At 40.2% G+C, this 26,958-nt stretch overlaps 1 protein-coding gene across 17 annotated transcripts in view; it reads right to left on the bottom strand.

The window, feature by feature from the left end:
* Positions 1-26,958, bottom strand: part of FRYL (FRY like transcription coactivator) — a 230,826-nt gene that overhangs the window by 43,335 nt on the left and 160,533 nt on the right. For all 17 annotated transcript variants that reach the window (XR_008426718.2, XM_053922995.1, XM_053923001.1 and 14 more), the window contains 17 exons: positions 26,203-26,294; positions 23,349-23,521; positions 21,633-21,793; positions 20,968-21,078; positions 19,980-20,134; positions 19,614-19,713; positions 18,033-18,201; positions 14,263-14,522; positions 12,423-12,563; positions 9,768-9,936; positions 7,913-7,997; positions 7,043-7,155; positions 5,707-5,857; positions 4,948-5,051; positions 3,932-4,117; positions 1,886-2,090; positions 602-723 (listed from right to left, as the gene is read on the bottom strand). Coding sequence is in view for 16 of the 17 variants with exons in the window: in XM_053922995.1 (XP_053778970.1) it covers positions 602-723; positions 1,886-2,090; positions 3,932-4,117; positions 4,948-5,051; positions 5,707-5,857; positions 7,043-7,155; positions 7,913-7,997; positions 9,768-9,936; positions 12,423-12,563; positions 14,263-14,522; positions 18,033-18,201; positions 19,614-19,713; positions 19,980-20,134; positions 20,968-21,078; positions 21,633-21,793; positions 23,349-23,521; positions 26,203-26,294 (2,497 nt within the window). In the remaining variant the exon portion in view is untranslated. The remainder of the gene's footprint in view (positions 1-601; positions 724-1,885; positions 2,091-3,931; positions 4,118-4,947; positions 5,052-5,706; positions 5,858-7,042; positions 7,156-7,912; positions 7,998-9,767; positions 9,937-12,422; positions 12,564-14,262; positions 14,523-18,032; positions 18,202-19,613; positions 19,714-19,979; positions 20,135-20,967; positions 21,079-21,632; positions 21,794-23,348; positions 23,522-26,202; positions 26,295-26,958) is intronic.

Here is a 26,958-nt window from a genome sequence, read left to right as displayed (position 1 = left end):
CGTTTCTCACCCTTACACGATTGACATTTTAGTCGGATAATTCTTTGTTGCGAGGGCTGCCCCAAGCAGTACGCAATGTTCAGCAGCATCCCTAGCCTCTACCCAACCACACACCAGTAGTAACCACTTGCCCCTGCCCTCCAATTGTGACGAAAACATCTTCTGACATTGCTAAACATCCCGAGGGACAATGCTGCCACCAGCGGGGAACCACTGCTTTAGACACCTACATTTTTACTACAATTTTCAGAATGTGTAAAACTTTACATCATAGAAACCTATACCCGCATAAAACATTTTTTAAGTTTGTCAACTGTACATATATTCTTTAATATAATTTTTTCATATTACACAATTGTATAATTTTATGATGTCATCAAGGACGAAACTAAGTACCCCAGATGTCGCAAGTAGCTTTCTTATTTTAAGTAGTAAATTTTTCTCCAAACAAATTTATTATTGCTAATAAGTTAAAAAAGAAAGCCTGTCTAACACCTTTTATTTTACACATCTCAATTGTCAACTTTTTGCTACATTACCAGAACTTTTGACTTCTGGTAACACATTAACGTATCTCCTGGAAAGTAAATACGGACGATACCTGAGCTTGACTGCTTAAAAACAGCAACCACGTGTTTCAAGAATGTCGTTAACTGCTCAGCACTCTTTATGCTAGGGTTCCTGGCGGACACGTCCTCATGGTTCCAAAGGGGCCCTCTTTTTCTGAAAAAGAGGACAGATGTAATTCTCCTGGTTTTTAACTTATATGAACGGTTTTACTTGTACTGGCCTAAAACACACCTTTGCAGTCAGAATGGCTAGGGCGTGAATACACCAAGGAGCACGTCACAGTTGCACAGCCACTAGGACTATTACACGGAGAAGCACTGAGCTGCAGCCGGTACAGGGAGACCTGGGTTACATATCCCTCCGGTCTTCCATCAGTAGTCAAATTCTCTCGCAGGTAGTCAGTAGGAAAAGGTGACAAATTTTGCCAAGCGAGAAGAGTATTGGTTACCGCTTCTGGGTTCCAGGCCAAACCATTGTATTTGTAGAGGCGAGACTGCATTTAGACTGTTAATGCACAGTAAATAATTTACTAGGGGAAGTTTAGACAGAATAAGGTCCGATTGACTCTTTCTTTAAACTGTCTTGGCATTGTCAATGCCACCACCTTCGGCAGTAAGGGTTAAGCCCGAAGTGCCCTTGTCTGAGGGTGCGCTGCTCTAGTGTCTTCCATCCTATACATTCCTAAGCGGCTGCGTTTCTCAGCGTATTTACCTAATTGAGTCTCCCACCTTCCCCATTCAGCTCAAAGATTACCAGTGATGTCTCCTTTCTCGAAAGATAAAGATCTATAACCTGGGGGGCCCACACTTCACGGCCCTCCAGTGTGGATTCTCCCAAGCTTTCTCCTGCAGAAACTCTTTCCGCAGTGCTACAGCCAGACCGGACTTCTCACCATTTCCGGATGAGGTTTGGTTTCTCATGCCCCTGAGATTGTGCTCTTGCTGTGGAATACCAGCCCCGTTCTCCCATCTATGTTTCTTCTTCACTTACAGTGCCTTGCAAAGAGTACGCCACAAATAAATATGATGATTTATTGGTGAAGCAGCTAACGGAAGTGGGATATATATTTGCATAACACAGTATTCTCTTTGGGCGCTTGGAATCCAGACACAATGAAGGTCCTTCTCAGGTATAATGGTGTGAAGGCAAAGGAAGGAAGTCTTTGGTGCACCACAATCTTATTAATGTCGCACAATACAAACCGGTCCGATCAATGGCACTTCAGGAAAAAAAAAAATAGGGTTCCCTGCAGCTGATAAGTGAAAGAACGACCTAAACATGTCTGCTGCCGGAATGACCAGAGGTGCAACTTTACCTTGAGGTAATGAATTCCATGAGGGTTTTGACTTTCCCGTCCTGCTCCACTGGGATGTCGACCTCATTGAGGATAGTGGTGTGCAGATGGGAAATGGCCGTGCTGTTGTTTCCTAAGCTGATACTAGAAGAGGTAGAACTTGAGCTAAGCCCTGAGTCAGTCATAGGGGAGGGCTGGTAATCAGGTATAAAATCACTAACACCCGCTGAAAGAGAAAGATGGCCATAAATACCACACATAAGAGAATCTCACACCATATTTATTAAATTGAACTAGCATTCCTTACAGATTATATGGGACATGGGAGGGACTCAGCGCTCCTTCTCTCAGGGCCTCATAAGCACCAAATTACACCAAGTGAGGTTTTGGGGCAAACGTTATTTCACAGCCTATTATTAATGTAACTACTGCGTCGGCCAAAAAGTTCATTTGTTTTTTTCCATAAGATGGCTCTAATAGTGCTTCACTGTCTTTAACTTCATTCAAAGCAATTTTGTGAGACTGTATTGTGACAGCTGTCAAAGCAACGTGATTTAAAAAAAACTTATCAAAATTGGTGAATTTTTGTGTAGCCATTTTAATATGAAGATGGAAGAAAATAGGCAACATTTCCAGCATATTATGCTTTATTATTTCAAGAAAGGTAAAAATGCAAAAAAAAAAAAAAAAGATTTGTGCAGAGTATGGAGAAGGTGCTATGACTGACCAAATATGTCAGAAGTGGTGTGCGAAGTTTCATGCACGGTCAGACCAGTTGAAGCTGACAGCAATCAAATCAAGATATTAACTGAGAACAATCAGCATTAAACTATGCAGGAGACAGCCGACACACTCAAAATATACAAATTAATGAAGTTACTGGTGAAAATAAAAAATGTGTCTTTTATTTTATGGAAAAAAATAAACGCATTTTTGGCCAAATATTTGAATTTACTGTACAGGCCTCTGGTGCCATCTGCTGATGAAAGGTGGAAGCAGCAGTTTTCCCAATATTTCAGAGTATCAATACTTCAACATTTATTCAGTCAGTCACATTTCTGTGGTGTGAACAGATTTTTTAATTTCTTATGGAAAGGAGTCTATACCTTCTGATTAGTTTTCTTTAAAGAAGGCAATTTTAAATTCTATTTGTAATATTTATATCAATTATTAAATAATTTTGAAGGTTATTATTGTATTAATACCCATCTTTACAAATTGGCAAAAGGAGCCTTAAAAACAAACAGAAACAGACACCTTTTGAATAAAGATGCTTTAACATAAAAAGGCAGTAAACTTCACTCCATTCCTTTTTAATTGTAGTCTTAACGGTGAATAAATTCCCTAATAATTGTTGTTTCACTAAGTATAAGATATTCAGTACATAACTTGGTTTCAACTTAAAAAGTAATTTCATTTCAGGTTTTAAAAACAATTATCTTCTAGACCATCTATTATTAACCCAGGGACACTGATGAATGGAATAAATAAGTTATGGCTATTAGGACAGAAATAAATATAACTTTCAAAGTAAAAAATTATTTATATCAACAGTGAAATAAATTTTATATTAAAGTTTCATTAATTTGGATCTCAGTACTTCAAGATGTGTGATTTGGAACTTAATATACTTCAAAGTATATAACATTTTATTTATTAAAATTTTTTTTAGTTACAAAGTTTAATAAAGATATCTGAGCAAGTGATACAATAAAAGTGCATAACATTTAAAATGCAATGTATATAATCAAGTGAATAAAAAAACTGCAATAAAGTTCAACATCTTTTTCATAACTAGTGCTTAATAAATTAAGCACTCTTTCATTATACCTTGAACTTACATGTTCAGAACTTAAAATTTCCATGTCAAAGATCCTCCAAGGCAATACAGACTTGGTTACTCCAAATTTAATCCCTTCTTCTACTGCTCAATAAAAAATGTCAATGGTACTTAAAATAATAAAACTACATTTTAAAAAATGTGCTCGAGTATTTCAACTTTTATCTGTTTAATTTCCTCTACTGCACGATTCCACATGAATACAGTACAGACCCTCTTTCGAGTACCTGTGAGAGTGTAATCTAAGTGTGCAGCTTGTCTGACAGTGAGCACCCTGGGCTCGTTGAACTCCTTGTTCCTGAGAAGGACCGAGGCAACAGTGCGGATGTTACTGTTGGATCCCATCACTATTAGTAAGTGCAGAAGCAGGCGCTTACAATGTTCATACACCTCAGGGTGGCAGTGGTCAAACCCTAAAAAGAACAAATAGCTATCAATAAAGAGAAATAATGAGTATTCTTGCTACCAAACTCGTATTTTAAAGAAATGCAGGAATTAAATGAAATATGTGGGGGAAGATACACTACATGAGCTTTTTAATTGGTGTATGGTTTGTGCACCCTTTCACAACAGCCTACGGTCCTACAGAACCTGGCAGATCAAAGTAAGTTTGCAGTGTGTTTTATGTCCAAATGTAGCAATCTTAGAACTGACTCTGTTACCTAACACTAGGTGTAAACGGGTTTAAAAAGGCAAACACCCTTTGTGCCCAGCACACCACAGAAAGCCAGCAGAGGCCTGATTACCAAAGGAACCAAGTAATGCACGTACAAATGTGCCTGTCGGGAAACTTCGGAGAAGATGGCTACCCTGACCTGCTTCAAGGCACCGAGCCTACGAGCAACAAGGGCAGTGCTGGTTTGCTGGACGCCACCCTTCGCTGCAGAAGGCACGTCGGAGGCTCAGCTGTGAGAATCAGACCGTCCACAGTCCAGTCGCCTTCTGGGAAACACTCAGAACCCTATTCAAGTTTCCATCCACTCTGAAAGTTTCCAACCCCAGAGGTAAATTAACTTGACTCTTGCTACAGCTACAGAATCTTTCCTGCTAGAGGGCCCGTGTATCTGTGGGTGCAGAGGGAGGGGCCGTAAGTTCGGAATGGGGGTAACACCCCCAAGACCAAGAATCACAGTAAAAACTGTCATGGAAATAGCACACACACACAAAACAGAAACAAACATGTAGAAACTTTGGCTCAATTAGCACAACAATAAAAAATGAAAGAATGAGGATCAAATCTTACCTAGAAATATTGCATGAAGAAGAAGATGGAGGTAGCTTCCCCACTCCACCTTCACACTGTGATCAGTGATCAGATCAGTCAGCAGGATCACTGCTATGTTACACCTACGACAAACGAGAGTATTATCACTGTTTTACCAGAGTGAACCTAGACGGACTCCTATGCGAATCGCCTGAAGACTTTCATACTGTATTTTACGGAAAAAATACAACTTCTAAAGAAAAATAGAGGAAAAGAAATACAGCCTAAGAAACAATTAAGTGATAGTTTTAGAAAAAAACCATCTGCTAAGGGCTCCTTGAAGCCAAGGGCCATATTTTCTTCATCTGCAACCCTAAGACCTAACACACTGCTTGCCACATAGTAGGTGTTCAATACATGTTTGATGCATTAATAAATTTTGAAAAAATGCAATTTACCATGATTCTGTTCAGTAAAATTCAATTTAACTCCAAATAATAGTGTCTACTACCATCAAATCCTATTTTTCAGATGTAGTAACTGGGTCCCAGAAAGGTCAAGTAACTATGCCAGACACCCAGAAAAGCAGCAGCACAATTACATTTAATAGTATTAATCATGTACAGTTAGAATTCTGAGTGTTTAGATTTCTTAAAATCTAAACACGGTGATCTAATTTGTTGCAGTGTTTAAAGAAAGAAGATGGCTTTTATTCTGTGTTCTCAGATAGCATAAAGAAAGCTCAAAGTGTCACGCAGAATTTGGCTCGTATGAGACAGGAATGAGGCTGTAGTCCACCTGTGAAGAGGTAATCCAGGTGATGACGTTTCAGGCAAGTAATCCACCAGTGGCGACCAGCAGCCTCCAGCTGGTGGGAAGGGTAGTGGCTCTCCTTGATTATGCTCCATCACTTTCAGTCGCCAATTAGAATAAAGTGGCATTGAGTCACCTATCAAAATAAAATGATCTCATTTTCTACACCATCTATTTTCTGCCAATATAAGCAAACTCTAGTAAGACACCAACTATTTATAGCATTGTTAAGTGATAAAAATAATTCCCTACCATTTTGACAGTTGTTTACTAGGAAGACCTGGCATAGATATTATTAAATTAAGCAAATCAGAGAGAAAAAGAGGTATCAATTCAGGTTCTGTCCTTCATGTCAAAGTGAAACTACATCAGCACTTCCTCATGATCCCGTAACTGACGCCCGAGCCGCGTAACCACGTGACAGGTAAAGCTGCCTTGTCACATGGGCCTTCTGGTAAGCACCTCAGTTCTGAGTTTCCTGAGAGAGGGCCAACACAAACCCATCTTAATAGGAAATCTGCTCTACCCCAGTAGGGCTGCGGGCGTGGCAAAAAATGCCACCAGGAAATGTGAATTCTGTGTGACATGGGTAAGTCACTTAACCTCTCTGGACCTCAGTTCCATCATGTGCACGATGAGGAGATTGAACCAGATCATCCTCAGGGTCCCTTCCCTGTCTGAAGGCGTGGGCTTCTACCTGACCCTACCCCAGTGTGACAGCAAACTTGGGTAGATTATTCACTCTGCATTGCAAGGGAGAACTCTAATAAACGGAGTCCATGAAGAGCAAGCCTCTTTAAATAAGCAGCCTGTTGCCAGTGTCAGTTCCATGATGCTTTCAGGGAACTAATTCTTAACTTCCTTTTAATTTATCTGCAGGGAACCTGGGCTTTTAAACCATGCCCCCCCCCCCCCCCCCCCCCGCTGTACTGTTTCTTAAAATCAAGATATTTCAGGTTGTGTTGGAACACCACTAGTGGCAGTTAAATACTCTCCTTAAAAACAATTCACTCGCCCTGGCTGGTGTGGCTCAGTGTACTGAGCGCCAGACTGCAAAGCAAGGGGTTGCTGGTTCGATTCCCAGTCAGGGCACATGCCTGGGTTGCAGGCCAGGTCCCCCTCTGGGGGGCATGTGAGAGGCAACCACACATTGATGTTTCTCTCCCTCGCTTTCTCTCTCCCTTCCCCTCTCTCTAAAAATAAATAAATAAAATCTTTAAAAAAAAGAAAAAAAATTTACTGGAAGAATATATTAGCACTGATAGAATTAATAAAACATCTTGCCATTGTAGTTATAAAAAAAACATTTGGAACTTACTACTTTTTTCTTCTTCGTAAGATCCTCCAGAGCTGCTACTGTATCGAGATTCTAGTCTGTGATGCTGACGATTTAAATGACTGTTTAGTCCACTGTAGATGTCTAGGTGCACATAGCTACGGGAATGATCATTGTAGTTAGTCACAGTTCACAGCAAAACAGTACTTGCACTTTATGTCACACTTTCCATGTTTAAATAAGCACACAGTTTCCAAAATATTAACAGAAGTTTACCATGATCTGTATTAACTTCCACCTCACAATTCAAAAGCTTAAGCTTTTAAGTCAATTATTTCTACATGAAGATTTTTCTTAAATTGTTGTGATAATAATATTCTGGTGAAACCTATTTTAATAGCAAGAATAAATATCCATTTTGAAAAGTTTAAAAGTGTAAGCCATACAATTAGTGGCTGACCATACTCCACCAATTCTATTCATCCCTTAGACCACTGGGGTGTCAAACTCATTTTCACTGGGGGCCACATCAGCCTCGGGGTTGCCTTCAAAGGGCCGAATGTAATTTTAGGAGTATACAAATGTAACTGTTCCTTAACTAGGGGCAAGGAGCTCGGCGCTGCTGCCAGGTAGAAACAAGGTGCCGGGCCAGATAAAACAAGGTGGAGGGCCAGATTCAGCCCTTGGGCCTTGTGTTTGCCGCCTGTGCCTTAGAGCATATAAAAAAGTCTAGCCTGTCGGCATCTTTGATGTTGAAAGAGCCAACGTGGAAAATTTCTAAAATGGGAATATATTTTTTTCACCAGAATTCTAACACCATGAACTATATATTCCAATGCAGAAATTATCATTTACTCTGAGGACAATCAGTATCTGTCAAACCGAAAGGCTGATGGCAAGCAGAGAAGTGCTCACCTCTCCTCAACCGTCTCTTTTCCGGGCTTGTTATCAGGACTGCCGTCGGTGGGAGCTACCATTGTATTGCTGCTGGAAGTAGTTCCTGTAAGCACAAATAAAGTATTAGCTGTGCATGTGAAAACCAGGATAACTCAATAAGGAAAAAAGACATCAGATTACAGATGTCAAAACTCCACTAGCATGAGAGCAAAGTAATTTTTAAAAAAGGAATGTACTCATCATGACCTACGTGGCAATAAGGACAAAATTTTGCTGCCGGAAAACAAATGGGCAAGAAGTCAATTGTGTTAAGGCTGAATCCTAAGCTGGTAGTGAGGAAAACCAAGACGCTGTCACATCTGTGTTGTTGAACCTAGAAAAGGCTCAGAAATGAGTGGCGTCAAGTACTTCTGGAAGGGAGCAGGGGTTGAAGGTGGTGCTAAACATGGCAGGATCAGTTGAAAATCTATTTCAGTTGCAGCTGGTCCCCAAGGTCTAACCCCCTACCTCCTGAGACTAAACCAGGTGTCCGGACTAGGGCACACACCATGTCCCGTTGAGGGAGGAAGTACTTCACTGGGAATAGGGGCATCACTGAGAACATACATACTAAAATCTGAGGCTGTGCCCCCTGCAATCTTCTTACCCTGTGGGGCTACGAGACGGCTCGGAGACTATGTTGTGTGTCTGCGTGTATCTACACACACCCCTAACCCTCTACTTCACACAATGACTAGTAGTTTCGTCTGGGTAATCTGCTTAGTGCAAGAGAAGGACCTGGAGACACCTGCATCAATGAGATCACTGTATATGGAATGACAGAGTCAGTCCGTTTTGTGTACACCTACAGGACATCCAATCCGCTTTTTAGTACTCCACTCTTTGTGAAAAGACAGACCTAGAATTGGTAGGCTTTTGAGGAAAGCTTTTACCAAGACAAATCAAAACAAGCAGCAATCTAGAGAAAATAGGAACTTTGGCGGGGAGAAGAAAACTTTATCAGGTGGAGAAGTAGATAGGTCAACCATGAAACATGAACAGAGCATTCCTGAAGAAATTCTAATTAAATAAAAAAAAACTTTTTGGAATAAAAACATTCTTGCAGATACAGAAAATTCAATAGAAGCATTATTAGAAATCCCCTAAGTAAGTACAACAAAAAGTCTGAGATAAAAATAGATGACAAAAAGCAAATTATAAAGATATAAAAGATTTCTAATTATACAGGTGTTATTAATATGCCAAAATTATAATAACCACAATATATGTGTATATGTGCAGGGTCTGGCAAAAATAACACCCCCTTTTTATTACAGAATCTTTTATTACAAAATCATAAGCATGTAACTCTGTAACATAACAATGTCACACTTAAACACACCATATGACATTTTAGGTGAAATGTTCATATTAAATCTATAAATTATTACAGCCATATTATTACCCTATCAACCACATTCAAGCAGGCCTTAGTTCTGCTGGACCCTCTACATACACTCATAAAATTGAATACTATATACAATATTTGTTCAAAAATTAAATATAGAATTAGAGTAAAATTTCAAAAAGTAAGCATTTTCTGTATTTTACATTTACTCATTAAAATGAACATAAGGGTATAAAAATCTATATTCTGCTTCTAAATAAGCATGGGAAAGTGTTTCTTTCCCTTTGTAATATTAAAAATCCTTACACTGTCAAATTTCTCTACTCATGTGAGGATTTACAAAATACTATCAAGTTAGCGACAGTACGTGACTCACGTTCGCTTTTGTTTTGATGGCGCTTACACACAGTAAACATGTGCTAGAATAAACAAGCAGCGAAAGCTTCTCTGTTGAGACAAGGTAATCAGTTGTACCTAACTTCTCACCTGAGGTGACAGAAGGGACTTTATAGCTGGAAGTGATGCGATAGTAGGGGGGATTATCCATGTGAGTGACCCCCGAACTGACAGGGTCGGTCAGCTGTAGCTCACTCACCAGTTCTTCCAGCAACTGCACTGTCTTGTCTCTACCCAAATACACAATAACCTTCTTCACCTGCCACAGCAGCCATTCAGAAAAGAAAAAGCAACAGTTTTATTTCATAAGTCTGCCGAGACAAATTTTATCACAGTAAGTCCCATTTTAAATTTGAATACGACCTTGATCAGCGCTAAGACATCAATTAATCAGCTGTAGAAATACTATCCTCCCTCTCACCCTCTACATTATACTGCTATATTAGAATGACCTGGATATATTAATGGTTTTCACAACATTACCTACATCCTTCGCATTTTTTAGGGAAAAGCAAATGATAATTGCTTTCCTATAAAAATGTTTACTTCTTAATGGAAAAAATTTTAATCAATATCATCCCAAGTTTTCCTCTTATTTTCAGTCAGGCAGCCTTCAAATGCAGGATTTATCTTTTATTCTGCCTTCTTATTCTCTATATTCAACCCAGCAGTACAGAGCAGTGATTAAAAAAGGGTCTAGAACTAAACTGATCTCAAATTATACAGCCTGGATTGGAATGTGGATCTAACACTTACTAGCTATGTAAGCTGGAAAGATACTCTCAGTTTTCCCTTCTGCAAAATGGGGACAATAGCACCGACTTCATATAGCTGTTAGGGTTAAATAAGTTAAGATATATAAAAGCACTGTAAAAATGCCTAGTACACAGTATAAGTTAATAAGTGAAAAAATTTCAGTAGATGCATTATTTGTATGTTTCCCCATACTTTTATCCTTACTACTCAAAATGTGGTCCTAGAAGCATAGCCATCATCGGGGAACTTGCTACAAATACTAAATCTCAGGCCCTACCCCCGCTCCAGAATCGGAACCAGAACAAGACCCCCAGATGATCTATGTGCACACACACGTGAGGAACTCTTCTTCATATAACCTCTGGGGAAATCTTACAACAAACTTCACTCATCACACCAGAAGTCTTACAATGCGCACACCGGTAACTGACTTCCCTGCCCACAGCTCCTGGTCTATCTGACCTGCGCCGTTTGCGAATCCAGTCCTCCTGTTCAGTCCCCTCTGACCTTCCAGGAGCAGTGCTGCCTCTCTGAGCCTTTGCTCCGTCTGACCATGAAGACCTGTGAGTGGAGTCTGCCGACCCCAATCCTGTCAAGTCCTGGAGGCCCCTCCCCCCAACTCCTTTGCCATTTCCAAGAAATTTTCACCCCTTTCTTACCAACAGATCTGGGCTGGAACTCCCGCTCTGTTATGTGATGATGCTAAAGGGCTGTGTGACTTTGAGGAAATGACTATAGTCCCTGCCTTGTTTTATTCATCTGTAAAAGTGCGGTAATCTTACCAAACTCACAGGTTTATTCTGAGAATTAAATGAAAAATGTAGATGAAGTACTTGTGTCATGCCTGGCCTATAATGAGTGATTTAAAAAATGGTAATTAAGAAATTATTTAGGGGGGATGAATGGTGATGGAAGGACACTTGACTTGGGGTGGTGAACACACCACACAGTGTACACATGGTGTGTTGTGGAATTGTGCACCCAAAACCTGTATAACTTTATTAACCAGTGAAACCCAATAAATTTAATAAAAAGGAAGAAAAGACATTATTATTGTCATTAAATATGGCTCCTTTCTTTTTTGAACTTATTGGGGTGACACTGACATATACAAGAATCAACCAATGGATACATAAGTAAGTAGAACAACAATTTGATGTTTCTCTCTCTCTCTCTCTAACCAATTAAAAAAAAAAAGACTCTTAAAAAATAAAAAGTAGGATCTGTAAGAAGTTCCAGGGCAATGTTCTGCAGAGACAGTCTTCTGTGGAACATACTTTTAGGGGATGCTGCCATGTGATTGACAGCTATATCTACACATGTGTTTGCACAACTGTGTATATTCACACGCATGTTTGATAGGTTCCTATTCTCGTAACTTGAGCATATTTAAGGACTGCTTTCCTCCCTAGAAGGAAGAGACTATTTTATTCTTCCCTGTACACCTCTTACCAAGCTGTCCCTCGCTTCCAGAAGTTTGGGGCACGATTCTGCAGACACTGAGGTCTGACTTACCAGCTTGCTCTAATACCCCAACGCCAGCACCTGCCCAGCAAACTCCATTTTCCTGGTCTCTGCTTCAGTGTCACTTCTGTTGAATGTAATCTCTAACCGTCCCAGACATTGGCGGTTCCAAGGTTATTCACTCTCAGTGGTCTGTAGTTTTCCTTTGTAGCCCTTATCACGGCTAGACTTTATTAAATTACTGATGTATTCATTAAATAAATAAAAAATAAGTCAAATCTGCATCACCCATCAGATTATGTGCCCAGAGCCAGAAGCGAACCTGGCCTGCAATAAACAAGAGCACCTGGCCAATAATATTCATTAAATGAGCCAGTGAGTAAGTTCATGTGCTCTTTTCTGACTGTCCTCTTCCTGGCCCTGCTTTGCCTCTGCTGATCCACTGATACCTATATTCTGACATTACAAGACACCACTAAAAAAATATGTACATATTAAAATAGTTAAATGAACTTTAATACATACGTAAGGCAAGAGGCTTGGTTCACTATTCACTCCACAAATGCTGATCAAAAAATGCAAAATTATCTTCAGGTTTTTCGGCCAGCCATCTGCAAGTGTGGTCCACACGTTCTCCATCTCCGACCAGGCCAGCTCGTCACCATACTACGTGCAGGAAACACAGCAAATGTTTCAGAGAAGACTGTCTATTAGGTACCACACTTGTCACATCATGAAATAATTAGAAAATGTTTTTACAGGCAGCTTTAATCTTTTCCATACTTTAGAGGAATAATCATTTCTTTCAACAAATCTGAACATAAGTAACATTACAGTCAGGCACCGCATAATGACGTTTTGGTCAGTGACAGACCATACACACGTACCACATAGTCTTGACGGTGGCCCCATAAGATCATACTGGAACCAAAAGTCCCTATTGCCGAGTCATGTCGCTGCCATCACATCGTAACACGGCAGCACAATGCGTTACTCACGCGTTTGTGGACATGCTTGTGTGAACACACCTACCATGCTGACAGTGGCATAGAAGTATTGCACCTACGAGGTCTGTCCAGAAGGTACCCAGCCAGGTAATATGAAAAATAGACACACTTATTGAAGAAGATAAAGATACAAGAAACATTGTACGCAGGACAATGATGCCTCAGTCTCCTTCAGAGTAGGCACCTTGGGATCTCACACAGTTCTCTCAATTGCCGTCAGCCGCTCCATTGGATTTTCCTGAATCTCATCGATGCTCTGAAATCTCTTCCCTTTCAAAGGTGATTTTAGTTTTGGAAAAAGCCAGAAGTTGCAGTGCACCAAATCTGGGCTGAAGGGGAATGAGTCACCTGGGTGATTTGATGTTTCGCCAAAAGAACTCTGCATAAGACATGATGCACGAGTGTGTGATGAAGCTGCCAATCACCAGCTGCCCATAGCTGTGGCCTTCTGAATCAATGAAATAGTTTCCATGGAGGAATGCTCAAGCTCAATGCAAAATCTGATGCAGATTTATCGCTCTACCCACTCAGTCATTGTGAATGTGACTGCCACACGGTGCACATGCTCACTCAACAACGTCTACCTCCCCCACTGACTAGTACAGTGAAGTCATCATTGTTCACACTTGTCCACTCCAATCCACTCTCCTCGGCTGCCAGGTTACATCGATGTCACGCAAACCGTTCTGGTTATATTAACAATGGCCAGACTTTTTCTGGACAGATCTCATATAATTACGTAGAGTGTGCAATACTTGATAATGACAATAAAGAGTTATGTTGCTGGCTTATGTATTTACTACACTTTTTATCATCATTCTAGAGTGCACTCTTTCTACTCATTAAAAAAAGTTGGCTGTGAAACCGTGTGCCGTGCTGTGCCAGCAGCAGCCTCGTGCATCTAGTGTTCACTGTATCTCTTCATTGCCTGCTTTAATCGCATGTTGCTGTGGACAGTAACACGCCGTACGGGCTGGCGGCCCAGGAGCAGCGGCCTATACCATCCAGGCAATACTTCTATGCCACTGTCAGGACGGTAGGTGTGTAGTGGGCCACATGCCATCTAGGTTTGTGCAGAACACTCCTTGGTTTTCATGAACAACAAAACTGCCCAACGATGAATCTCTCAGAATGTATTCATGTCGTTAGGCGGTGCATGACTGTAATTACTTATGATTTTAATCCCCCTCCAAGAAGATATTTATATCTGATGAGAAGGTTTTTTTTAGAGATAGGAAATTTTAATTCATACTTGTTCAGTTATCACAGGATTATCTAGTATCTTCATCTATTTCTAACCTTGTTTACTCTTAACTCAGTGATTCTGTGCGCCAGCTGCCTATACAGACCCATCTTACCTTTGCTGTCATGTACATCAGATTGTTCAAAACCATCGCAGTGGCTTGTGGGGATCCCCAGCCTTCTCCTCGCAACCAGCGCCTGCTAGTCACCATGAGCTCTCGGTCTTTTAAGGAATCATCTTCATCTTCATCATGTCGCCTTGCTGCGGGCAAAGGTTTTAAGTCCACCAGCTCGATGTTGTTCATCCACGGCAACAGGTAGTGCAGCATCACTTGCCGCCCAGCCGGGTGAGCGGTCTGAATTCTCTGGCTTATCTCTGTAATTTAAAAAAAAAAGGCCGAAAGATGGAACAACTGATATAATTTTGCTTTCCTCTGATTTGTAATTAATTTCAACATCTCAATCTTCAAGAACAGGAAGCCAGATTTTATTCATTCCATTTAAAAATTATGAGTACTGTTTCTCCTCCTAATAAATTTGACCTTGATGACAAAGAACATTAAAGCTAACATATATCACATTCTCACTTTTTAAAAACACCTTTGGTGGTTAAGATAAAATACATATTTGCACAGTTGGTAGGATTGTATATAAAATGGTGCAACCAACATAGAAGAGAGTATAAGGGCTCCCCAGAAAAGTAAAAATAGAACTACCACATCATGTAGCAATTCCACTTCTGCAATTGAAGGCAGGGCCTCAGAAGGGTATTTGCACATCCATGTTCACAGCTGCACTATTCACAACAGCCAAGAAGTGGAAACAACCCAAATGCCCATCGGCAGATGAACGGATACACACAAGGCGGCACATACGTGTAATGGAACACTAGGCAGCCTTGAAAAGGAAGGCAATCTGTCACTTGCTACAACACGGATGAACACTGAGGATATTATGCTAAGTGAAATAAGCCAGTCATAAAAACAAACAAACAAATAATGTACGACTCTACGTATATGGAAAGTAGAATGGCGGGACCAGTGGCGAGGGGAAAGGGAAAAAGGCATCTCCTTTAGTGGGTAGAGCGTTTCAGTTCTGGAGAACGAAAGTTTTCTGGAGATTTCATAACAATGTAAATATACGTAACACTACTGAACTATACACTTAAAGTAATTGTGATAAACTTTACAGTATGGGCTTTTTAACACAATAAATAAATGTAATTGTAAGACAAAGACAATCTTTATACATGGAGTACTTAAACTGACCCATGAAGAATCGCACATGTTTGGGTCCTATCTAGGGCAGACCCTATGGCACACCTGCTACTTTTACATTCGCCTCATTTAATGTTCACGACACCACCCGTGAGGTGGACAGAGCATTAACCTGCCCGAGGTCAGACTGATCAAGGAGCAGAGGAGCCAAACACAAGGTTGATTCCAAAGCCTGTAAGTTTTTATACACTGTTTAATTTCTAAATATCACTTTAAATAAAAATCTTTCTCCTCACCTCACCCCTTTTGCCTATATTTACATGTTACTTATTTACTCATTGGAAGGAGTGAATATGGAAGCTCAGTGGTTTCACAAATACCTGGGTTTGAATCCCAGGTCTACCCTATACAAGCTGCCTGACCTACAGCCAACCTGTCAACGATCGATCCTTAATTTATTATTCTGCAAAAAGAGGATAACAAAAGTAGTTGCCTTGCCCTGGCTGGTATGGCACAGTTGGTGGACCAAAAGGTTGTGGGTTTGATTCCCAGCCAGGGCACATGCCTGGGTTACGGGCCAACTGACCAATGTTTCTCTCCCTCTCTTCCCCTCTCTCCTTCTAAGAGAGAGAGAGAGAGAGAGAGAGAGAGAGAGAGAGAGAGAGAGAGAAAAGACAAGAAACAAAGAAAAAAAGAAAAAGTAGCCTACTGATGGAGCTATTGTGCAGACTCAATATAGTGCCAATGAGGTGCTCGGCCCCAGTGCCTTGCATACAGTTATGCTCAATTCTACTTTTTACAAGAATTCCTTCTGTTAGTACATAGATGTTATTGCCTCCAGCGTGAAATATTTGACCTGGAGCTAATTTTCAGAGTTCCTCATTGAACTCTTTCCGAGTTCAATGAGGAGACCCTGACTGGGAAAAGTCAGTGTGTACGTGGGAGTTGAGGCTACGGCAGGACCAGCTACCATCCCATCCAATTCCATGACCCCTGAGCCCCAGCTGGTCTCCTCTGTGTTCTGTACAGGAGCCTCCAGAGGAAGCCGAGCAGCAGCAAAGCCGGTGTTCGGGGTGGCCACCACGCTGCGCAGATGACCATCCACGTCCTCCCTGGAAGGGTTTTCGGGACTGTGGGAGGTAGGAAAAGAGAGGCATGATTGCCGCCATCTACCAGTGCAACCCAAACAGGTCAACTGCTTTAAGAATTGACTGACAGGAGAATTTAGGTTAATTATTTAGGTTAATTTTCCCCAGCTCAGGTCAATTAAGCATGGGAAACAAACCATGTCCACTGCTGAAGTATGAAATAGGCACTATGGAAAGAAATGCAAGGAAGCTAAGGCCACTATGTCTTGAGCGCTAATGTAAGAAAAGACCCACAGCAGACCCTGCCATCCCCTGGATGCCAGTTTCGGTGCACGTCCCGTACTCAGACGAGAATAAGATCTTGCTGCAGGTGGAAAGCAGAAAAACAAACTGAGTGACTTTTGTCTTATAATTACAACTTTTCAGTTAAAGGGTAAGGAATTATGGGGGCATTTACAATAGTGTGTTCTTTTGGCAGAAGGTTAAACAAGATGGACACCCAAATTTTCCTCTGAGTCCTGGGAGACCAAATAGATGTGACATCTCTCCTGACACATACCCTGATGTTTCAGAAACCCTGGCAGGGATATTTGTTGGCCCAAGTAAAGGAAACTGGACCAGAAAGAAATGTGACATCTCAGCAATAGTTGTGCGTAAGATAGTGCAGGGCCTTCCCCTATGATCAGAGGTTTTACTTACAGAAAGAAACCTGTGTCATTATGCCTGCATTATTTGAGCGTAAGTGCTGCTGAAGCAAGCACAAGTGCCCCATTATTTTATTTTTTAAAGATTTTATTTATTTATTTTTAGAGAGAGTGGGAGGGAGAAAGAAAGGGAGAGAAACATCACTGTGTGGCTGCCTCTTGTGCACCCCCTACTGGGGACCTGGACGGCGACCCAGGCTTGTGCCTTGACTAGGGATCTAACTGGCAACCCTTTGGTTCGCAGGCCTGAGCTCAATCCACTGAGCCACACCAGCCAGGGCCCCCGCTTTATTTTAAAGACAGGACAGGATAAAACACGTACTAGAAGATTCAGGAAGTCCTGTGTCTACTAAAGAAATATATATTTTTAAATATTTTATTTATTTACTTTTAGAGAGAGGGGAAGGGAGGGTGAAAGAGAGGGAGAGAAACATCAATGTGTGAGAGATACATCGATTGGTTGCCTCTCCCGCCCCCAACTGGGGACCTGGCCCACAACCTAGGCATGTGCCCTGACTGGGAATTGAACCAGCGACCTTTTGGGTTCTATGCACTGAGTCACACCAGCCAGGGCAAGAAATGTTTTAAAATTACACGTGAAGACCATTCCTACATTTTTTTTTTGGCTGGGTAGAGTGGAGAAGGAAGGGCAAAGTGAGAAGATGTAAGAGGTGCTGTAAAGACTTTATTACTAAGACATCTAAACATCATGATAGATCAGTATTAAGAGTTCTTATTAAAGAAAAAAATCTCTCATGTAAATACATGTTCTGTCTCGAGTCAACCTAAGTTTCCATATGTTGAAAACTTCCTAAAAGCCAATTTTTAGAAATGACTGCTAAAAAAGAAAAACTACTAACCAGTTCGATGATCATACCTGAGAATATGGCGAGAGTTAGCTCAGGATATGCCCTTGCTAATTCCTCAGACAACTGATAATAGGAAACAGAGTACAGATGTGGCAGAGGAGACAGCTGGCTGAGTACTCCGTCTGTTCTCTGAACCTCCAGTTTGTGAGCATAGCGAAACATCTTCGGTTCCAAGATCTGCAGGAATGCAATTCCATCAATTCAAGATTTTATGGGCCCTCTAATTTTCAGCTATAATTAAAAACAATGAAATCTCCCAAGACAGGTTCCAATTTAAAAATTATAGTTACATATATTGCAAAATATTAATTTCAAATTGCAATAAATGTTGGCCAAAGGTCTGTAACTATTTACAAGGCGTCACGTTCCTTGTGTCCAGTGGCAATGTTTTGGGTTAGTAGCACAGTCTGAAAATAACTTCCGCAACTTAATATACAATTACTTGAAAAAGATTTACCACTTTCCAGTTCAAAAATATGACTATATAAAACATGTGTAAGTGAAAAAAAATCTGCAAACAGATCTTGATTAATCACACATTAAATATGGAATACAAACTAAAAATTCTTTTGATGTTATACTATGTAAAGAGCTACACCACTGAACTTTTTTTTTTTAACTTTATTTCTCTAATTACAGTTTACATTCAACATTATTTTGTATTAGTTTCAGGTGTACAGCATAGCGATTAGACAATCACATGCTTTACAAAGTGGTCCCCCAATATTTCCAGTACCCGCCTGGCACCACACTTAGTTTTTACAATATTGTTTACTGTCTTTCCTGTGCTGTACTTTACATCCCTGTGACTATTTTGTAACTACCAACTAGTACTTAATCCCTTCACCCTTTTCACCCAGCCCCCAGAACTTTCTTCTTAATAAAGTCATTAGGGTATAATTCCTAACATGGTCCCTACCAGCATCAGTACCACCTCAAACCCTTTGAAAAATCAGCATCTACTTAAATCCTATTCTTCTTTTTTTAAAAAAATTATTTTATTGTCGCTCAAGTATAGTTGTCTGCCTTCACCCCCCACTAATCCCCCCCATCCCTGAATCCTACTCTTAACCCTTGATAGAGAGTAAAGAACCTGAACTCATTATCCATTAGTTAAGAATTGCATAACAATGATATATTCATGCTTGGCAAATTAACTTTCTAGGTTATGTTTCTCAGCTTAACAAAGGAAAATGACACAAAGTTATCATAAAAGAGGTAACTATTCTTCACTTGGTTCTCAAAAACAAAATTTGACTCACATTCTTATCCGAACAGAAAGAGTTAACACACACACACGGCCCTGACCCCTGAATTTCTATAAGTGCTGGCGCACACAGGCACACACAGGTATCTGTGGGGGGTGACACATGTAATCCCTCCACAACACTCTGAACAGCTGGTATTACTTATAGACTCAAGTGGCCCACATCATCTTTGCCTTCTCTTTCAAATGATCTTCAGGAACTGATGCCATACCTCACAATTAAAAATAAAGCTGAATATTAGTATACTTTCAAGGCAGGAAGAGACTGTTATGCTCATTAAGTCCCGAGTACACAGATTTTAATTAACATTTGTTTACAAACCTGTAAAAGTTGCATAGCAACTTCATAGACACTTCGAGAAGAATCAGCTGCTTTAAACAGTATCAGATTTAGGAGCGTCACTGTGTCACACTGATAATCCCTAGGGACAAGTTTCACATGTTAGGCAAATAATGTTTAGAGGCTTTCACACAAGTTAATAAATATGATGTACAAAAGGGCAAGACTTGCAGGCGCACTGAGCCCACGAGGCAACCGGGTTTTTATAAAGCTAACGGCCCAAAAACGAACACATGACCGTCATGATCCTTACTTTGCTTACAGTTTGGTAGAGCTCAGTATTTCTGAATTCGAGTGGAGACAGAAAACGAACACTAAATAAAAGATACAAAGCAGCAGCTGGAGTACCTGTTCTGGAATACGTTAGCTATGGCTTTAAAGCAGCCCGCCGCCACCCTCTTCGAACCGGTGTAGCAGCGATCCACAGCCCAATACATCAGGTTGCTCTGGTCCGGGTTCAGCTCCAGCAGCAACGTCACGGCTTCACAGCCCAGCTGATGGACCTGAGGAGGGGCACAGCGTTGCTCAGGGCAGAGACAGCTGTCTATGATCCAATGGCCTACTTCCCTACATTTTATTGAGACAATATCACACATCTATTTCTTGCATTTAATCACAAAACCCAGACTTTTTTGTTCAACTCCTTCTCATTTTATTCAGCAGTAGAAAAAAGTGGCCTGGACAAATTAAACTTGGTCCACACACTGCACCGCAAGACTCTTAGCAGGACACTTCTCTCCTCCAGCAGAGCCCAGAAGGCAGGGGGTGAATGGGAACAGTGATTAAGTGCTTTCAGAAAAGTGAGTTATTAGCCTCCCCAGTTATTTTTATCAAGCTTTATTTTTGTTTCTGATAATCCAACGGAAAAATTATTCTTAGTGGAAAAACGTCTACGTCCTCTCTTACATGGTGACGTCTGTGCACGCACACCAGGAAAGTACAAAGGGCACAGAGTCGAAAGGGCGAGAAGGAGCGGCTGACTGAAGAGTGGCCAAAAGCAAGAAACCCGGCACAGCAGATAACATGTTTCCTCCCGGGAGCCCAATGTGCTCCACATGAATACTTTATGCACGGACTGAGAGCCCCACTATGAGACACATGCACGCTGCTGCATCAGTCCTGTAACGCGAAAGGCAACTAGAATGATCAGACGAACGTGTAATGAGAATTGGAAATTTCTTAGATAACAGCATCCTATTTAACTTTACATAGCATGTTTTCTGCATATAATTCTAACTATCTTATTTTTAAAAAGGCTTGTTTTCAGTGGGCCATACAATAGTTCCAAATAATGCAATGACAGTTATGAAATTTAAAGGGAAACATAAGTAATTACCTTTTTGTCCAGAGAATCCAAGATATTATCCAACCATTTGTACAAATAGCCATCTGATGAAAGCCCCACGTTATCTGCAACAGGGCCGCAGCACAGCACAGCAGACATGGCCTTCAAACAATAACAGTGCAGTTACATTGAAAACACTTAGGAGGTTAAATGTCGGCTGTTTAATGAGAAGAGACAGGGTAGTTCCACTCATGCTTATGTAGCTACACTATCTTTAATTTTTTCCTTTACGAAGAAAAGCACAATAGTAATTTCTGAAATTTTTAGAATTAAGTGATTTATTTTGAGTAATAAGTATCATATATTCAATTAAATACGGAGTTTGAATAGTATTGGAAGAGAAGGGAAAAAAAGCAAGAGAAAGACTTTAACTAGCAAAAAATATAGGTATTTCCTTGAGGTAATCCTGAGTTCTTTAAGTCAAGACAACAGCATTCAAATTCTGGGTAGATTCTGAAACTTTTTTGCATTGTCTTTTATGTATTTAAATAAATCTAAGGCATAAATGTTTGAATACAGCAAGCAAATATATATATTCTAATACTCTCAGATTCTCAAAAGGCGTCCCTAGCCTTTTTTACAATGCTAGACACTGAGAGACAAAAACACTTAACTGCACCCCTAAGAAAAAGGCAACCAGATTCCTAAGCAAATACCTTCAGTGCACAGTACTGATGTCTGTTAATCTGCATGTTCCGATCGCTGTATCTGTCCAGGGGAGTAAACATGATGCTGAAAGGGCCTGCCCAGTGACTGAACAGCATAAACAGGCTGTGGCGGAGGCTCTGCTGAGGGAAAATACTTCTTCTCTGGTTCACTGTAAAGAAAAAACAGACGGCGAAAAATCCATTTCCGTGGTTTTTTACTTTAACATGCATTTCAATTTGTGTTATTGAATATGTAATATTGTAAAAAAAAAAAAAGTTTTCATTTTAACTTAAAAACCTCCATAGAGACAGAAATCATTTACATATATGCAAGTCACAGTGGCAAAGCTGCAGGCTTCATCACCCTGAAGCCACCATGTGAGAGGACGCAGGTGGCAAGCAGAACTTTGTGGCAGGGCTCTGCCATCTGGGGGTGACATGGGCGGGGAGTCTGCTGCTTCCCGGCTATTGCTGGCTTCGTGGGAGGCTTGGCCAAGACATTATGTACATGAACGTATGTAGGGGTCTTGGTTGGTTGGTTGGTTGGTTGGTTGGTTGGTTGGTTAAGACAGGGCTGTGGAGTAGGCACGTTTCTTTTAAACTCTCTGTGTTCACCAGTGCAGCTGTCTGTATAAAAGGATCCTTACGTGGCATCTCAACATACAAAACAAAAAGAAGGGGAGCTGATCTACTGAAGTACGGTGTCAGGCCTGGAGTCCAACGCCATTCTGCTGCCTCTTGCTGATGAGGAGAGACAGTATAATCTGTAAGCCACTGATTTAGAAGATCTCCAAGGATGCTTTCCAGTTTAAAATCCTACTCTACAAATTCTCCACATCAATCCTGGTTGAAGAAGTGCAACAGTACCATAAAGAATCAATGTGGAAGTTGCATACAAGTGTCTAGTAATAGACTACATAGTATCTTTATATTAGTGAGGTTTAGATGAGAAAATTGAGAAGAAGAAAATGCTCTTTTCCTTTAAATAGCATTATTTGCCCCAAAAGTTCAAAAGAGAGTTCTTGCACTTGAAAATAATGTACCTAAATAAGTGCTTACAGGACCCTTTTATAAAATACAGCTGTGCTCTTACTTTGAAAGTTAACTGTTTACATATATTTTTTAAGGTAACAACTAATTTTTTTTCTAGAAATGAAAAGAAACATTTGTATTTACATTGTATGCCAAAGGGTATAGTCACATTTTTGTCTTTCACGTGTAAAGAATTTATGACTTTTGCAAATGTAATTCGCATGCATCTATATTTCTAGTGCTAAAACCAGTACCTGGCATATAATGTGTGCTCAATAACAGGCACACGTCTGTTAAACTCAATCACTAACACTGTCCCCTTGTACTTTACATCTACGCCCTACACCCTCTCCATTATTCAAAAGTATCTCATTCATTCAATCCTCTACGATCATTTAGGGCATTATGCTCTCTGCTCACTGCGTCTAAAACAAGTTTGCCCAAAGAGCTTACTTTACGGACTTCTTCAAATTTTTGTATTATTGTCTTGGTGGTTGAAAATTTATTCTGGTTGCTTTCTGATTTCAACACTGATTCAAAAGTAACATGCTCTTGCCATCCATGTAATGCTGACACATTTTCCCAGTATGTTCACAAGTTGCTTTATCAACTCAGATGAGAGAACCTCAGGGAAAGAAAATATATGATGGTCCCTTTCTATTCGACAATGGTTTAAGAAACGAAAAATCACACCTGGAACATTCTGAATGATATTCGCCACTAAGGCACTGAAATGGCACCGTATGTCCTTCAGGGTGTCGGAGTCCTTCTCGTTTTCTGACTCCAGCAGTTGCCGGGTTAAGTCCACGTACTCCAGCAACGTGTTGTTGAGGAAATGCGTTTCATTATCCAGGCCCCCGCTTGCACTGAAAATGTTGAAGACAATGATAAAGAAGATGTGATTTTAAACTCTAAATTTAAATCAAAACAAATTCCTAGTCACCAAAATCAGAACTCTGCTAGGTCATGGCAGGGTGCAACTCAACACACGAAGATCAAGTGAACATGTGCTTGGCTTAGATGCAAAAAAAGGGGTGCTTCCTGCAGTTGGCTCCACAGCTCCGGGGTTACGTAAAAATAAAAGGTGCTTCTTAATCGAGGAACTACTACTGCAATTTATGTTATTCAATTCCATGTCTATCTTTAATCAACTATTCTGAGTGCTGTTACTCCCTCTGCATCAAAAAATACAGCTTTCAAAATAAGGTAATGAGGAGGAATACGGGATCGGCAGGACCAATTTAGAAGGGCAGAAAGAGGAAAAACGAGATCTATCCATTCTCATAATTACCACGCATATTCATATTATGCCTTTAGCACAATTAATCAAATATCTATTAGCTATTTTCTTCAGCATGATTCCAGAACAGGTATTAATTGGGATACAAAAACATAAGAGAATTCAAGTAAGAGTGCTGGTTTTCAAATCTTCTGTTTAGACCCGTGGAGTTGCCTCAAGAATTCTCTGCGATGAGGTTCCCTCAGAGGCAGGGGCCCTGTGCCTGGAAACCACTGAGGGGAAAGGGGCCATTTAGTTTGAGCCAGAAGTCTTGGTTTCCGCTCCTGGTCCATCGGTTATTAAGTGTGTGACAGTATCTACTTCAGGGCATTTGAGTAATAATATAACTGAATTACTGATTAGCTATTACACTTACATTTATTTTGGTTAGCTTTTCTTTGTTATAATTGAAAAGTACTTCTAAAATATGTGATTTTAAAAGTAAAATTTTTTTTTTTTACTGCTTGTGAATAGCCTCTTATCACAGTGGTACCACAGTATATGAGGGGCAAAAGTAGTTTTACAGCTATTGGTATGGAAAGTTATTATTTATACATTAATAAATAGTAATGCAAGAATAAACTGTGTTTCACGTACACACAAATGTAAACCTACTTCTTCCCACCCTGCAGGTTGAAAGAATTCACGATGAAAATTTTTCATTATTCCTTCGATTAGTAAACTCTGGGCCATGAGTTATGAATGGGAAACACATTTAGTAGATTGCAACCTGGCCCAAATAAAACATTCACATTAGCTTAAGAAATATTCAGTGAGTACCTATAGAGCACACAGGACAGGTTGGGCAAACGAAATGAATATCCCTGCCTCCTTGGCATGCGGAATTCCTCTTGTTTATGTACTCAAAGCAATAAAAAGGCAATAAAAGCAACAGCCTTATATTCATTTCTCTTTAAAAAAAAACAAAACCAGAACACAAAACTGTGTTCAAAACCATTACTGCTCAAGAACAAGTATAGCTTTGCACTTATGTTGTAAATATACCAGCACCTTGCAGTTCCCAAAACAGTTATCATTCAAAGATTCTTCACTCACTAACATCATATTAAAAGCAACCAAAGAAGAAAAAGAAAAAGATTCAGATGTTTATTAGGTTAATTTTTTGCATCAAGCTCAACAAGTTTCAAATTTCACCTTTCCAAACTTGGCTGTTTTATTTTTGTTAGGGGCAGAAAAAAGAATGTTTCTTTTTTCTTCCTATTTATTTACTATAAAAGAATGGTGAACCAATGGTGTAAATTCTCTTTGATTAAAGCTCTATTTTAAAAGCACTTGTCAAAGGCATACTAAGAAATAATCAGGACAACTGCTTAAGTAACAATACTACACTTGTTTGATTATTAACATATTTTTTCTTCAAGAACACTTTTCAGTTACCTTTTTGGGAAATGGTCAGATCCATTTCTTTTCTCTTTCAATGATCAAGCAACACCGTTACCTTCTAAGGAAACAGTTATTTCTCAACACAAAGCTCGTGAAATTCTTCTCAAGGGGCTGGTCTTAGTGTCAAGACACCTTTACTACAGCAAAAACCCCCAGGATTTATGTTTTCATATGGGGGGGGACTATGTTTATCGATTTCATATTTTCCCCCAGCAGGGCAGATTAACATTTGAATGGAATAAAGTTGCAAACTTTATTATGTTGCACCTTTAAATATGTGATTTTTACAAATCCAGAAGAGATCTTAAAAATGAAATAAGAACTAGTTAAATCAGCCTTCACTGGTGTGGCTCAGCGGAATGGGCATCGTCCTGCACAGCAAGAGGTCCCCAGTCCGATTCCCTGCCAGGGAACATGCTGGGTTGCAGGCCAGGTACCTGGCTGGGGGTGTGCAGAGGCAACCGATCCATGTTTCTCTCTCACACTGATATTTCACTCCCTCCCTTTCCTCCTCTCTATAAATGAATAAATTAATTTTAAAAAAGAAATATTTAAATCAGTAACAAAAAAGAGGCTACTATTCACTTGCCTAGGTTTGTAGATTCCAAAAAATATCAAAATCATAGGAATGTTGTATTCAATTTCTGCCTGAAGCAAGCCAGCACTAGTTGTAGATTATTAAATTCAGCTGTAACCGTTAGTTAATTTCTTGGATGCAGCTTTGACCTTGGTAAATAACGTTTTCAAGTGATAGAGAAATGTTTTTTGGTTGCAAAGGTGCTTTTCTGTTTTTATATATCTCATGAGAGAAAACACAGTTCCCTCATCACTTCACAATTTTAAAGATCGAAATCTAGTACTGACCTGTGACTAATGACACCAGCATCTGCCAGCAGTTCAAATATCCGTACCAGCTGCACTCGTAGAATGTCCCGACGCCGGCGCCGTTTCATGTTCTAGTCCAAAGACAGGAAGACAGTAATTAAAAATCCTTCAGGGAAGCTGATTGAAAACTTGGCTGGTGTAACTTGGAAAGAGTATGTGAATGTCTTAGAGCTGTGGGGCTAACTGAAATTATTTTGGTCGTGCAATATAGATTTCAAGCACTCTGGTAGCTATTGCATCAAAGAGATAACTAATGAGGTTTGTCCAGAAAAAGTCCAGCTGTTGTTAATATAACGAGAATGGTTTACGTGACATCAACGGAAGCTGGTAGCTAGGAGAGTGGACTGGAGTGGACACAGGTGAACAGTGACGACACTGCCACGCTAGTCAGTGGGGGAGGTAGACGCTGTTAGGTGAGCATGTATACTGCGTGGCCGTCACATTCAAAATGACTGAGTGAGTAGAGCAACAAATCTGCATCAAATTTTGCATTGAGCTTGAACATTCCTCCATGGAAACTATTCTGATGATTGACAAGGCCACAGCTGTGGGCAACTGGTGATTGGCAGCTTCACCATGACAATGTGCCCGCTCGTGCATCACGTCTCATGCAGAGTTTTTTGGCAAAACATCAAATCACCCAGGTGACTCAACTCCCCCACAGCCCAGATTTGGCACCCTGAGACTTCTGGCTTTTCCCCAAACTAAAATCATCTCTTAAAGGGAAAAAATGTC

This window comes from Desmodus rotundus, chromosome 4 (genome assembly GCF_022682495.2).
Source record: "Desmodus rotundus isolate HL8 chromosome 4, HLdesRot8A.1, whole genome shotgun sequence".
Taxonomy (NCBI): domain Eukaryota; kingdom Metazoa; phylum Chordata; class Mammalia; order Chiroptera; family Phyllostomidae; genus Desmodus; species Desmodus rotundus.
This window is presented reverse-complemented; position numbering and strand designations above follow the sequence as displayed.